This window comes from Odocoileus virginianus, chromosome 3 (genome assembly GCF_023699985.2).
Source record: "Odocoileus virginianus isolate 20LAN1187 ecotype Illinois chromosome 3, Ovbor_1.2, whole genome shotgun sequence".
Taxonomy (NCBI): Eukaryota; Metazoa; Chordata; class Mammalia; order Artiodactyla; family Cervidae; genus Odocoileus; species Odocoileus virginianus.
Window position 1 is genome coordinate 8,053,065 of NC_069676.1, and position 13,403 is coordinate 8,066,467.

General features: G+C 39.2%; 2 protein-coding genes across 2 annotated transcripts; both read left to right on the forward strand.

The window, feature by feature from the left end:
* Window positions 1-721: 721 nt before the first annotated feature.
* LOC110150737 (olfactory receptor-like protein OLF4) lies at window positions 722-1,689 on the forward strand. Its single transcript, XM_020913799.2, has one exon. It carries the CDS (start codon window positions 805-807, stop codon window positions 1,687-1,689), a length of 885 nt encoding a protein of 294 aa, XP_020769458.2. The 5' UTR covers window positions 722-804.
* An 8,415-nt stretch (window positions 1,690-10,104) lies between these two features.
* LOC110122614 (olfactory receptor-like protein OLF4) lies at window positions 10,105-11,058 on the forward strand. Its single transcript, XM_020913797.2, has one exon. The coding sequence runs from the start codon at window positions 10,105-10,107 to the stop codon at window positions 11,056-11,058; it is 954 nt and encodes a 317-aa protein (XP_020769456.2).
* The last annotated feature ends 2,345 nt before the right edge of the window (window positions 11,059-13,403 follow it).

Genomic DNA, 13,403 nt, shown 5'->3' on the forward strand with positions numbered 1-13,403 from the left:
TTGAGAAAAACATAGCAGTGACCTTCACTTAGTAGTTTATCTTGGAATGCCAAAAACAAGATGTAAGCTTTTGCAATCACTTAAGACAAAGAATTGTATTGATGTGACAAAAACCAGATGGCATTTTTATGAACTATGTTTTCTGCTTGTACTAGTATAAAGGTAGCTGTTTTGCTCAATAAAATCACTGACTTGCCTACAGAGCATTCAGTCCTCTTGACCCCATTCGTTACTATCGGCTTTTTTCTCAGGCTTCCGTGCCGTTGCGATCGGGACTTGTTCTCTTTACCAGCTAGTCCTGGCACATAACTTTTCTTTTTTTTTTTTTTTTTTTATAATTCTCTGAATTTTTCTCTGTAGATGGATAGTCAGATCTTTTATTTTTCAGTACCCCATACTCATTGCCTAGACAGCACCTGGAACATTGTTGGCACACAATTTAAATGCCCTGAAAAAATGAAAGAATTTCTCCCTAAATATGAGAAATACCTGACTTGCCAGGGAAAATGTTGAAAGTTGAACAATCTTGCTAGTTAAAATGATATAAGAAATTCCACCAAGGGGATTGAATTCATGAACAAATTTTTGAAATTAATATTTTGATAGGCAATTATAAATGGCAGCCCTTCAACAATGTGAGCGATATCTAATTGTGTAAAAATTGGTCATGCTATTTTCCTCTTTCCTCATAGTTACCTTCAGCCCATGGTACCAAGGAACCTAACACATGTTTCAGAATTTCTTCTTCTTGGATTTTAGGAGGAAGCAGAACTGCAGCCCCTCGTATTTGGACCTTTCCTCTCCATGTACCTGATCACTGTGTTTGGAAATCTGCTCATCATCCTAGCCGTCAGCTCAGACCCCCACCTCCACACCCCCATGTACTTCTTCCTCTCCAACCTGTCCTTTGTAGACATCTGTATCACCTCCACCATCATCCCAAAGATGCTGTGGAACATCCAGACACAGAGCCAAGTTATATCCCATGAAGGCTGTATGATTCAGATGTATTTTTTCATGCTGTTTGCAGGGTTGGATGACTTCCTCCTGACTGTGATGGCCTATGACCGCTTTGTGGCCATCTGCCACCCCCTTCACTATACGGTCATCATGAACCCACACCGCTGTGGAATTCTGGTTTTGGTTAGCTGGATCATCAGTGTCCTACATTCCTTGTTAGAAACCTTAATGGTATTGACGCTGTCCTTCTGCAGAGAGGTGAAAATCCCTCACTATTTCTGTGAACTCAAGCAGTTGATTCAACTTGCATGTTCCAGCAACTTTCTTAATGAACTGGTGATGAATTTTGGAGCTGGGATTCTGGGTGGTGTTCCCCTTGCAGGTATCCTTTACACTTACTGTAAGATAGCTTCCTCAATATGTGGAATCTCATCAGCTCAGGGGAAGTGTAAAGCATTCTCCACCTGTGCATCACACCTCTCAGTCGTCTCCTTATTTTACTGTACATGCCTAGGCGTGTACCTTAGCTCTGCTGCTCCCCACCGCTCACACTCAAGTGCAACAGCCTCAGTGATGTACACTGTGGTCACACCCATGCTGAACCCCTTCATCTACAGTCTGAGGAACAAGGATATTAAGAGAGCTCTGAGAGCGTTCTTTCAAATATCAGCTATAGAAAAATGTAATTCACCTGGGCTGAAGAAAGGCCTCAGAACCATAAATTGCTAATCTCTGATTAGATTCTCTGATCAGGCTGTAGAAGTTGAACTTGCTCTTTCAATTTATTTCCTGGAATTTTCCTTTATGACTTCAGCTTCTCCATATGATTTATATAACTCAGTTAAGGCTTGTGATATCTCTCATAATTCAAATATTTTTTTCATAAACCATAAGTTTTCCCAGTTTCTCAGATTTATTCTCAGCCTTGGATCTGGATAATTTGGGAATTAATCATTTTTTCATATAACTAGATGAATTCCTTAAAGATGCATGCGTGCTAAGTCACTTTAGTCAAGTCCAACTCTTTGCGACCCTATGGACTATAGCCTGCCAGGCTCCTCTGTCCATGGAATTCTCCAGGCAAGAATACTGGAGTGGATTGCTGTGTCTTCCTCCACGGGATCTTCCTGAGCCAGGGATCAAATCCGCATCACCTGCATGGATAGACAGGTTCTTAATCATTGAGCCATCTGGGAAGCTAGAAACTTGGAGCAGTGCTGGTTTAAAGTGTGTCTATCATCTTCTAGATGTTAACCTTTTTGCAGGACAATTATCTGTGTTGAGTCCTGGATATTGTGGGTGTTCAGCTGGATCCTTTTTGACATTGCCACATATCTCCAGGATCAAAATACATGTAAATCCATGGCTGATTCATGTCAATGTATGACAAAACCCACTACAATATTGTAAAGTAATTAGCCTCCAACTAATAAAAATAAATGAAAAAAGAAAACAAAACAAACCAAAAAAACAGGTCTCTCTCTGGGAACCATGAACCAGAGTTTGAGAACTGGAAACATCCTGATAAAATTCCAGTCAAGACTCCATCCCATAACAAGTTTGTGATTTTTAGCAGGATGTGAAATTCCTCTGAACCTCATTCCTGAAATGGAGGATGGAGTTGTAGTAGTACCACCTCACAGAAGAAGCTTCTTTAAAAATTAAATCTGATAATCTCTGTAATGTGTTGAGGTAGGTTATGGTGTTTGGCAATATCTAACTATATCTCACAACTTACAAACCTTTTTAAATTAAGGGCTGACTGGTAGCTCTTAACTTCAGATATAATATGGAATTCCTAAAGGTTTTAGCAAAAGGGTGAGGAAGCCATGAAGTGCACTCCAATGTTTTACATTAAAGGGACACTCTTGTCCCTCTCAGAAAGAGGGAAAAAAGCTTTTCTAAGGATTTCCTGAGCTATGTCCCCACCATAGGTCAATGCTTTCTTGAACCAAGGGACCTAGTCACAGCAGTTACCTGAGTCTCAGAGGCTGGAGAAAACTTAAGCTCAGGATTGGGATAAAGTGCTGGGAGATTTAGATAGCTGGAGGACAAGAGAGTTAATAGAGAAATATTAATACATATTTAGTTCTTCTGGTTTGTTACTTGGTCTCCTGAGAACAGAGAACCAATAGGGAAACACATCCTTTCTGCCCAGACCAACTCTCTCAGGAATTTCATGTGCTTACAGGTCATTGTATTAATAAAAAGAGGGGAATGTATGTAATGAGAACTGTGAATATCTCCTCTGCTGTGTCCCCGAACTTGTACAACCTGGGCATGGATGAGACAAGTTGTTGCTTTTAGAGTCCTAAGTCTGGTGAAGGACCAATGCATGGCCCTTTCCTGCTGACTTGTCTGGGGACAGAGCTTCAGTCTCCATCATCAACCATCCAGGAAGGGATTCAGACTCCCACACGAGGTTCTTCCTCTCAGCGTTCCCATGCAGGTGAGTTCAAAAGACACTGCAGAAGAATGACAAATAGAATGAAATCCAAGAACGATTACCTGAGAGACTGCTTACTTCAGTTAATCCCAGAGACCATTGTGGTTGTTTTCTTGCTTGATTAAAATATCAGTGTATTTTAATGATGCTAAAAAGAGTAATGAACATAGAACTCAGGAAGATGATGCTCTGTGATGTCAATTAAATGTTAGGAATGGAAGCCCCATTAGAAAATGGGGGGGAAACATAAATTCCTTCCAGTAAGAGTAGAACATAGGTCTGAACATATTAATTACCTGCAATAGAGAGATAGGCTATTAGTTGGAGGGCTATAAAATGAAGTGAAAGCATTTCTTTTTAACTTTTAAAATGGAGCATATTTCCATAATGCTTCTTTAATGATGAGAACATTTCACATCAATAAGTGCTTGCAAATATGTCTTTGTAACAGCAGGTGCGAATGCCATTTTTCACGTTATTTTCTGTGAAAGAAAGAGAAAAAGAAAAAATTAAGATGTGTAAAGGGGGATACGGATGTGCTTACTTTGAAACTATCTCATTATTTGAGAGGATGAATATGTATGTGGATTTATTGGTTATTTACTTTCTCTATCTCAAATTATCTTTGTGAAATTTTTGCTTTAGTATAGGCAAATAGGAGAAATTTTCTGTGGTTACTTCCAATCTTTCAAACCATGAATTGTTTTTTCTTTCTGTCCCCCCCCCATAGACTGGCTATTTGCTATTTAGCTCTTTTATGTATGTATAGGGGCTGGACAAGGAAGTCTGGCGTGCTGCATTCCATGGGGTCGCAAAGAGTCGGACATGACTGAGTGACTGGACTGAACTGAACTGAAGAGGGCTTCCCAGGTGGTGCTAATGGTAAAGAACACACCTGGCATTGCAGGAGACATAAGAGATGCTGGTTCAATACCTGGGTTGGGAAGATCCCCTGGAGGAGGGCATGGCAACCCGCTTCAGTGTTCTTGCCTGGAGAGTCCCTTGAACAGAGGAGCCTGGTGGGCTACTGTCCCATGGGGTCACAAAGAGTCGGACACATCTCAAGTGACTTAGCACACATGCATGCCTGTACATGTATGCATAGATGCATTTGAGAGGAGTTATGAGTGTATATAGTTTTCATGTGATCAATATATCAATCAAGCACATGTGCTCCCTCCATTGCTTTCCCATTTTTTAAATTTTTCTGAAAGAATTGAGTTCTCAGGTTAGACTTCTTCACTTGTAAATTCTTGTTTTAACAAAAAATGGCAGTGAAGTAACTACATCTTTAGTGCTAATAAATCACCCTATTTAATTTCTCCAAGTCTTTATATTGCTCTTTTCCTTTGCTTTCTTTTGTTTTGCTTTCCATTGTGTGTGTGTGTGTGTGTGTGTGTGTGTGTGTGTGTGTGTGTGTGATTAGATCTGTTTCTAAAAGTTGCATCAAACCTGGCCTTCATGTGGAAGGCATGCTTCATTACCTTTTGACCAAAGATCACTTGTGTCTTCCTAAAAGAAATAGAAATCTACACATATTCATGTAAGAGGAAATAATTCAGGTAATGCATTCTCACTACATTTTAAAATTCATTCTGTTATAGTCTTTTTTTTTTTTTTTTACCAAGTCTTGGCAATTTAATTTTGTATTGATGACCCATGTTGATGTTGTTAAATCATTACTATTTCATATTTCTATATAATATTCTTTAGATATTCACCCAAGTTTTTTACATACAGCTGTTTTGAAATCACTTGACATAGACTAATTTCATTCTCACTGACATTTTGTCCCATAAATTCTTAATTTATTGTAAAACTTCTCTTTGTATACTATCTACATATACATGCCAATACAGTTTTATACAAATGCATGAATAGGATCCTTTGCACATCAAAATTGCCCCTCATGTTTTAGTGAAATCATTTTCCCTACCTTTTTTCCTTCTTAATAATTTCCCATAGACTTGCCTCCAATTACTACTCTAATGATTTATTACTTGACTGTATCATGGGCTTCCCAGGTGGCTCACTGGGTAAAGAATCTGCCTGCAATGCACATGAGCCGCAGGAGACACAGGAAATGTGTGTTCGGTCCCTGGGTTGAGCAGATCTCCTGGATGAGGGCACAGAATCCACTCCAGGATTCTTGCCTGGAGAATTCCTTGGATGGAGGAGCCTGGTTGATTACAGTCCACAGGGTCGCGTGGATTCAGACACGACGTGCATGCGCACATGCAGAACCTGTATTGTGTGCCTGTGTTAGTCTCCCTTTGACGGTCCTTCATGTCCTTTAAAATTAAATCACTAGCATATCAGTGATACAGAAACGTAAGGTAGTGAAAGTCAGAATCTAGCTGTGACTGTGGTTGTCACACGTGGAGGGCTCAGAAGAAGTTAGAGATATTGCACAGCATCCTACAAGGCACAGGACAGATCCCACCACAACTATCTGGATCAGTTGTGCCAGCGCTGGAGAATCCTGAGTTAAAACACATCCACATTGTGAATAGTTAGAGATGTCTTCAGATTTTCCCCTAAAATACTGTCATTTTTGCCAGAAGAGTCAGAGAGCACTCTTTTGCTACTAGTTTGGAAGTTCTTGGCTCAAGTTTTTCCCAAGATGATGGTATGTAAGAGCTTCCTTGTTGTCTTCTTAAACTATATACTGAGTTAGAGGAAATTTATATATTTAATATAAAATATGTGATACAAAATATATTTAATATTATATAATATATATAATCAAAATGGTGACCAAGTATATATATTTGATTTGCTATTACTGTTATATACTCATATTATATGCCCATTTTCCTACACTAAACAGACTCTCAAGTGATTTTTACAAATATGTTTTCAAATGACTTTTTATAATTAGCTTTTTATTTTTAAATAATACTGGATACACAGGACATTACAGAAAAATTCAGAAATGTCCCATGAGCTCTTCACCCAATTTCTCCCAATATCTTAAATACCATAATATCAAAACCAGGAATTGACACTGGTACCATCCACAGATGATCTCAACATCTTAGATATTTCAGATAGTAAAATTTCTCCAGTTTTATGTGTGTGTGTGACTTTTGAGGCATATTTTTGGCCATAACATTTAAAAATTTAATTCAGTTGTACATCTCTATTGTCTCACTGCTGAGCATCTTGCCTTATTTATGATGATTTTACACAGCCACAGATTTTATATGTAGATTTCAAGATATTAATCTAAAATGTTTTGGTTACTCTTACACTGGGGCTATAATTGTTCTAATATTTTATTAAAATTAGATGTTGGGGGGGCAAAACTTCATTTTTTGCTAAATAGTTATGCCAGCTATTACCAACAATTCTATCCTTCCAAACAAATTTAAATAAATGTTCATGTATGTTAAATGTTGATATAAAATGAGAAATAAATCCTGATTCATTCAACAACAATAAATGAGCATTTGCTACTTGAAAAAACATTATATAAACATTACATAGTATATTATTTTACCTAGAGGTCATTTTCAGTTTAATTCTTATTGATATCATAAATTATTTCTTGTTCATTTAGTTTTCAATACTTCATTTAATTTCATTTACTAGACTTGTTTTTTGGAGAAGAAAATGGCAACCCACTCCAGTGTTCTTGCCTTGAGAATCCTAGGGGCAGAGGAGCCTGATGGGCTGCTGTCTATGGGGTCGCACAGAGTCAGGCACGACTCAAGTGACTTAGCAGCAGCAGCAGACTTGTTTTGTAATTACACTATTTAACTTGGTCTCATTATTTCCTTTCTTTTCATTTTTCCCAGTTTATTTTTGTGAAAGTGTTAGTCGTTCAGTTGTGTCCGACTCTTTGTGACCCTATGGACTGTAGCCCACCAGCCTCCTCTGTCCATGGAATTCTCCAAGGAAGATACTAGAATGGGCTGCCATTTTTTCTTCCAGGGGATCTTCCCAACCAGGGATTGAACCTGGGTCTCCTGCACTACAGGCAGTTGGTTTAGGTCTGAGCCCTCACATATATTCACATACTTGGTTAACAAAACAGGTGAAGTCTACCTGGGGGATCTAGAATCATGACTGAGAAGGCAGAATACAATGAAAGACATGTATGCATAATGCAATGTCCTCAGATAACTAATATGAAGAAAGTAATTCAGTGACAAGATTGAAATTGTCACAGAGTGTAGGTGTATATGTGTGGACCGTGGACTTTGTTGATGCTGGGACAAAGATCAGACTTAGGACAAAGGATGTCTTGAGAACTAACCAAAAAATCAATCAAAACACAAGTAAAGCAAAGCAAAGATGCTATTTATGAAAATGGAGACAGAGACTTGCCAGGTCTGCAATGTAAACCTGGTTAGTCAAATAAACAAGAAATGGGCACAGGAAAACAATTCTGCTAGCTGATATGTCAAATGCTCAACATTCAGTTACTTTCATTTTACTTTACAAACATCCTTGTGTATAGTATTGGTTTATTGCTTTTGGCATTTTATCTCATGGGCTATAAAATCTCTATTTGCTTCACACCATGAAGATATAGTGATCTTTTCTTTTGAATGACTTTATTTTTGCTTTTTCATTATTTTCCATGGCCATGGATGGAATATAACAACACATGAAATGTGACCGGAACCAAATAGGCTTTTCCTCACCAAAGTCTCAGGGATTTTTTGAGCTTATGCACCATCTCTCTCTCTCTCTCTCTCTCTCTCTCTCTCTTTCTCTCTCTCTCTCTCTCTCTCTCTCTCTCTATATATATATATATATATATATATATATATATATATATATATTTCTGCTTGCTTGTGCTCAGTCATATCTAATTCCTTGCAACCGCATGGACTGTAACCAACCAGGCTCCTTTGTCCATGGGATATTTTGGGCAAGAATACTAAAGTGGGTGGCCATGCCCTCCTCCAGGGGATCTTCCTGACTCAGGGATTCAAAGTATGTCTCCAGTGACTTCTCCATTGGCAGGTAGATTCTTTGCCACTGAGCTATCTGGGAATCCATATATAAATCCATACAATTTATATATACATATATATATATATGTGGATTATGCATATATATGTGGAATATATTTATGTGTGTGAATTAGATATATGTGCATATATATACATATAAAATCCAGGTTTTGAAATTTTGAGGAAAGACACAGACATCTAGGTAAACAATGTAGAGATACACATGTTCCCTGAACGTATCTTGATGTGCTTTTACAAGAATAAAATAACCGCCAAAACTGAGCGTCATGTTCACTGGTACTGGGGAAATCTGCTTCTGTGCTCAGTCTTGTCTGATTCATGGGATTTCCCAGGCAAGAAAACTGAAGTGGGTTGCCATTTCCTGCTCTAGGGGATCTTCCCAACCCAGGTATTGAGCCCCTGTCTCTTGCATCTTCTGCATTGGCAGACAGATACTTTATCACTGTGCTACCTGGGAAGCCACCTGGGAAATGCACAAAAGGGAATTTCTGGATGCCCTTTGTACATAATCTGATCTAATCACCTTGAGCAACATCAACCTTAACTTCATCAGGGTAATTAAGGGTGAAAACAAGGTGGAAGTAACACAGCCTGGGAAACCAGGGTCTCACTGTAGGTCTTTGTTTTCTTGCCCCATGGAATGGGAGAAGTCTTCAGGGCAGTGGTACCAAGCTCACATATTCCAAGGTGACTCTCATACACAGAGGCCAGAACTCAATCAACAGAAGGGATCCATTTAAACATACAGGACATCTGTATGTGCAGGCATTTCATAAAGTGTTAGGAGAACATAGTGGGGGTTTGAAGTTTCAACAGCAATGGGGAGCCCACCTTATTCCTCAGCCTCCTCTGGCTCCATCTCTCCTCACTCTCCCTCTTGCTCTTACCCCCTCCCCTCATTAACCCCTCCCACATCAGTGCCTTTTTTAAAAACTAGAACATCTTAGACAGGTACCTTCCCCAGGGCCTTTGCACTGGCTATTCTCTCTGCCAGGCACAAAGTTTTCCTTGTGCCTGGCACGTTCATGGCTCCTGCTCTCTCTTCCTTGAGGTCTCTGTTCAAATGATAACTATTTTTTGCCTGTCTTGCCTTAAATAATAGGAGCCTTTCATAAGTCTTTCCCTTATATGTTCTTTCAAATTTCTACACAGAACATTTCACCATCTCCCAAGGCATATATATCGTAGAGGAGGAAATGGCAACCCACTCCAGTATTCTGACCTGAGAAATCCCATGGATAGATGGATAGAGGAGCCTGGAAAGCTACAGTACATGAGGTTACAAAGAGTCAGACATGACCGAGCCCACACATACACACACACTCACATGCACATATCGTAATATTTATTCTCCATGGACAGATTTTTAAAGTTTTCATATTTCAGCACCCTATGAACATTTCCTAGACAGTACCTGAGATATTGTTTCACTCAATATATAGTGCCCAAAGGAATGAAAAAATTTCTCATTAAATATGTGGATTACATGACATCATGGGGAAAATGCTAAAACTGAAACACATTTGCAAGTTAGAAATGACAGAGGGAATTTCTTAAAGAGGATCAAGTTCTTGCAAAATATTGAAATTAATTAAGAAATGTAATTAAATATAACTGAGCAAAATACAGAGTATATTTTTGAACAGTATAATGGACCTTTTTGTGAAAATAATTCATATTGTCATGTTTCTTTACAGTCAACATCAACAAATGACACCAAGCAACCTAACCAAGGCTTCAGAATTTTTTCTTCTGGGATTTTCAGAGGAACCAGCACTGCAGCCCCTCATATTTGGTCTTTTCCTCTCCATGTACCTGGTCACTGTGTTTGGAAATCTGCTCATCATCCTGATCATCAGCTCAGACTCCCACCTCCACACTCCCATGTACTTCTTCCTCTCCAACCTATCCTTCATAGACATCTTTTTCACCTCCACCACTATCCCAAAGATGCTGCAAAACATATGGAAACAGAGCAAAGCCATCACCTATGAAGGATGCATCACCCAGATGCATTTTTTCATACTGTTTGCAGGGTTGGATGACTTTCTCCTGACTGTGATGGCCTATGATCGGTATGTGGCCATCTGCCACCCCCTTCACTACAAGGTCATCATGAACCCCCAGTTCTGTGTCATTCTGGTTCTAGTTAGCTGGGCCATCAGTGTCCTGGATTCCTTGATACAGACCTTCATGGTATCAAGGCTGTCCTTTTGTAGAGATGTGTTCATCCCTCACTACTTCTGTGAACTCAAACAGCTGGTCCAACTGGCCAGTTCTGACCATCTCCTTAATGAAATGGTCATGTATTTTGCAGCTGGGTTACTGGGTGCTGGTCCCTTCACAGGCATATTTTACTCTTACTTTAAGATTGCTTCCTCCATATGTGGAATCACATCAGCTCAGGGTAAATATAAAGCCTTTTCCACCTGCATGTCTCACCTCTCAGTTGTTTCCTTATTTTACGGCACATGCCTGGGAGTGTACCTTAGCTCTGCTGCTACTCACAGTGCACATTCAAGTACAATCGCCTCCGTGATGTACACTGTGGTCACACCCATGCTGAACCCCTTCATCTACAGTCTGAGGAACAAAGATATAAAGAGAGCTCTGCGAGCATTCTTTAGAAAGGCAGCTCTAAAAAGGCCCATGGCTGTGGGCTAAAGAAGGGAACATAACTTAAAGTTTCAAAGCCTCAGAGTCAGAAATTATAAATCTCTGATCAGAATCTTTGATCAGATTGTGATAAGAGAATTTGCTCCTCTATTTCTTGGAATTATCATATTTTGACTTTGCCTCCTTCATTGCAATTTATGTAACTCACATGATTAGGCTTAGTGATTTCTATCATATCTATTAGTTTTTCTCTTTTATGATTTTCTGCTCTCTCAAATTTAAGAAATGGCAAGACGCTCAGTCGCTAAGCTATGTCCAACTCCTTGTGACCCTTTTGACTGAACCCACCGTGCTCCTCTGTCCATGGGACTCTCCAGGATAGAAAACTGGAGTGGATTGCCATTGCCTCCTTCAGGGGACCTTCCTGACCTAGGGATTGAACCTGCGTCTCTGTGGTTCCTGCATTTGGAGGCAGATTCCTTACCACTGAGCCACCTGGGAAGCCCTGTGGAATTATTATAATCACCTTCATTTCAGTTTATTTTGATTGTTATATCAGGATGCCATTGCCACGTAACAATCTACCTTGAAAGCAAATGATGTGACATTGGTTTATTAAAGTGGATGGTTTGGAATTGTGCTGATCTCTGCTCAGATCCTCCTGTGTATTTATTTACCTGAAAGTCAGCTGAGGAGGCTCTGTGGATCTTGGTTCAGCATTCTAATACACTGGGGGAATCAGCTAGTGGTGGTTTAGTCCCTAAGTCATGTCCGACTCTTTCGATCCCATGCACTGTATCCTGCCAGGCTCCTCTGACCTTGGGATTCTCCAGGTGAGAACACTGGAGTGGGTTCCCATTTCCTTTTCAAGAGGACATTCCTTGCCCAGGTCTCCTGCACTGCAGGAAGATTCTTTAACGACTGAGCTATGAGGGAAGCCCCCAGTTAGCTATCGGCTGATTTATCATGTTCTTGGCTGGGACTGTGAAGCTCTGTTCCATAGGTCCTCATGAACTTGGGGTAGCCCAGCTGGATTTATTCATGTTTCTGAGGCAGAGTTATTTGAGAATTCAGCAGAAATGCACTCAGTCCTCGCAAGGCACACCGTTATTTTCACCTAATTCTATGGACTCAAGCAAATAAAAATCCTAAGTCTAGCCCAGATACAAAGGTGGAGAAAGACCCACCTCCTCCTAATGCAAGACGCTTCAGTGTCATGTTTCAAAAGATATGGGTACAGAGAAAACTTCACTTAGGGCTACCTCAACAAACCTGTCCAACACAGGTGTAATTTCAATTCAGTAATGTTTTATTTTTCTTCCATTTTCAATGGATGAATGATCTTAGAAAACACAAATATATGTCTTTTTTTCCCATTTTTAACTGATAAATCATTTGTTGAGATAATATCGTATAAGCTTCATGTGTACAAACTTTTTTTAAAAAACTTCTGTATATGGGACAGAGCACTCACAAGCAAAACTTTAGTTTCCATTCATCATGATGAAGTCGATCCCCTTTAAGCAATTCACCCTACATTTTAGATCTTGTTTGCTTTGAAGTGCTCATTTGCTAGCTTTGTTTGTTCATTCTGTTCCATATGTGAGTAAAATCAAAGGGTATTTGTCTTCCTCTATCTGTTTTATTTTACTTAACAAAAAACCCTCAAATTGTATCCATGTTGTTGCAAATGAAAGGTTTCATCTTTTTCATTCTGAGTAGTATTCTGTTGTGTGTGTACGCGTATTTACACATATTTTCCCCTCTATCTTGGCTATTTTAAATACTGTTGTAATCAACTTAAGGGTGCATGTGCCTTGAAAAATTAGTGCTTTCATGTTTGGGAATAAATACTCAGGAGTGGAATAGCTGAATCATAAGACAGTTCTTAATTATTTGAGGAATCTCTATTTTATTTTCCATTGCAGCTGTACCAACTTAAATTCACACCAACCAGGCACATATATGTGGACAATTAGCTTATAATAAGCAAATAACATATGATGGAGAAAAGATACTCTCTACAATAAAAAGGTTTCCCTTTTCTCCATATGATCGCCAACACTCATTTCTTGCCTTTTTGATAATGCCATTGTAACAAGTGTGAGGTAATATCTCATTGTGGTTTTCATTTGCATTTCCTTAATAACTACAGTAAGTGCCCTACATATGAACATTCAAGTTGCCAACTTTTAAAATGCAAACATGTGTTCATATACCCAGTCATATAGGTTAGTTCACCTGTCTGGCATTACCTGTAAAAGTTAGGTACCTAGGCTAACTTTGTTGGACTTACAAACAAATAGAACTTGGAACACACTCTCAGAACAGAAGTCGTTCACAAGTAGGGGATTTAACAGAGTGATGTTAAACATTTCTTCCTGTGTCAGTTG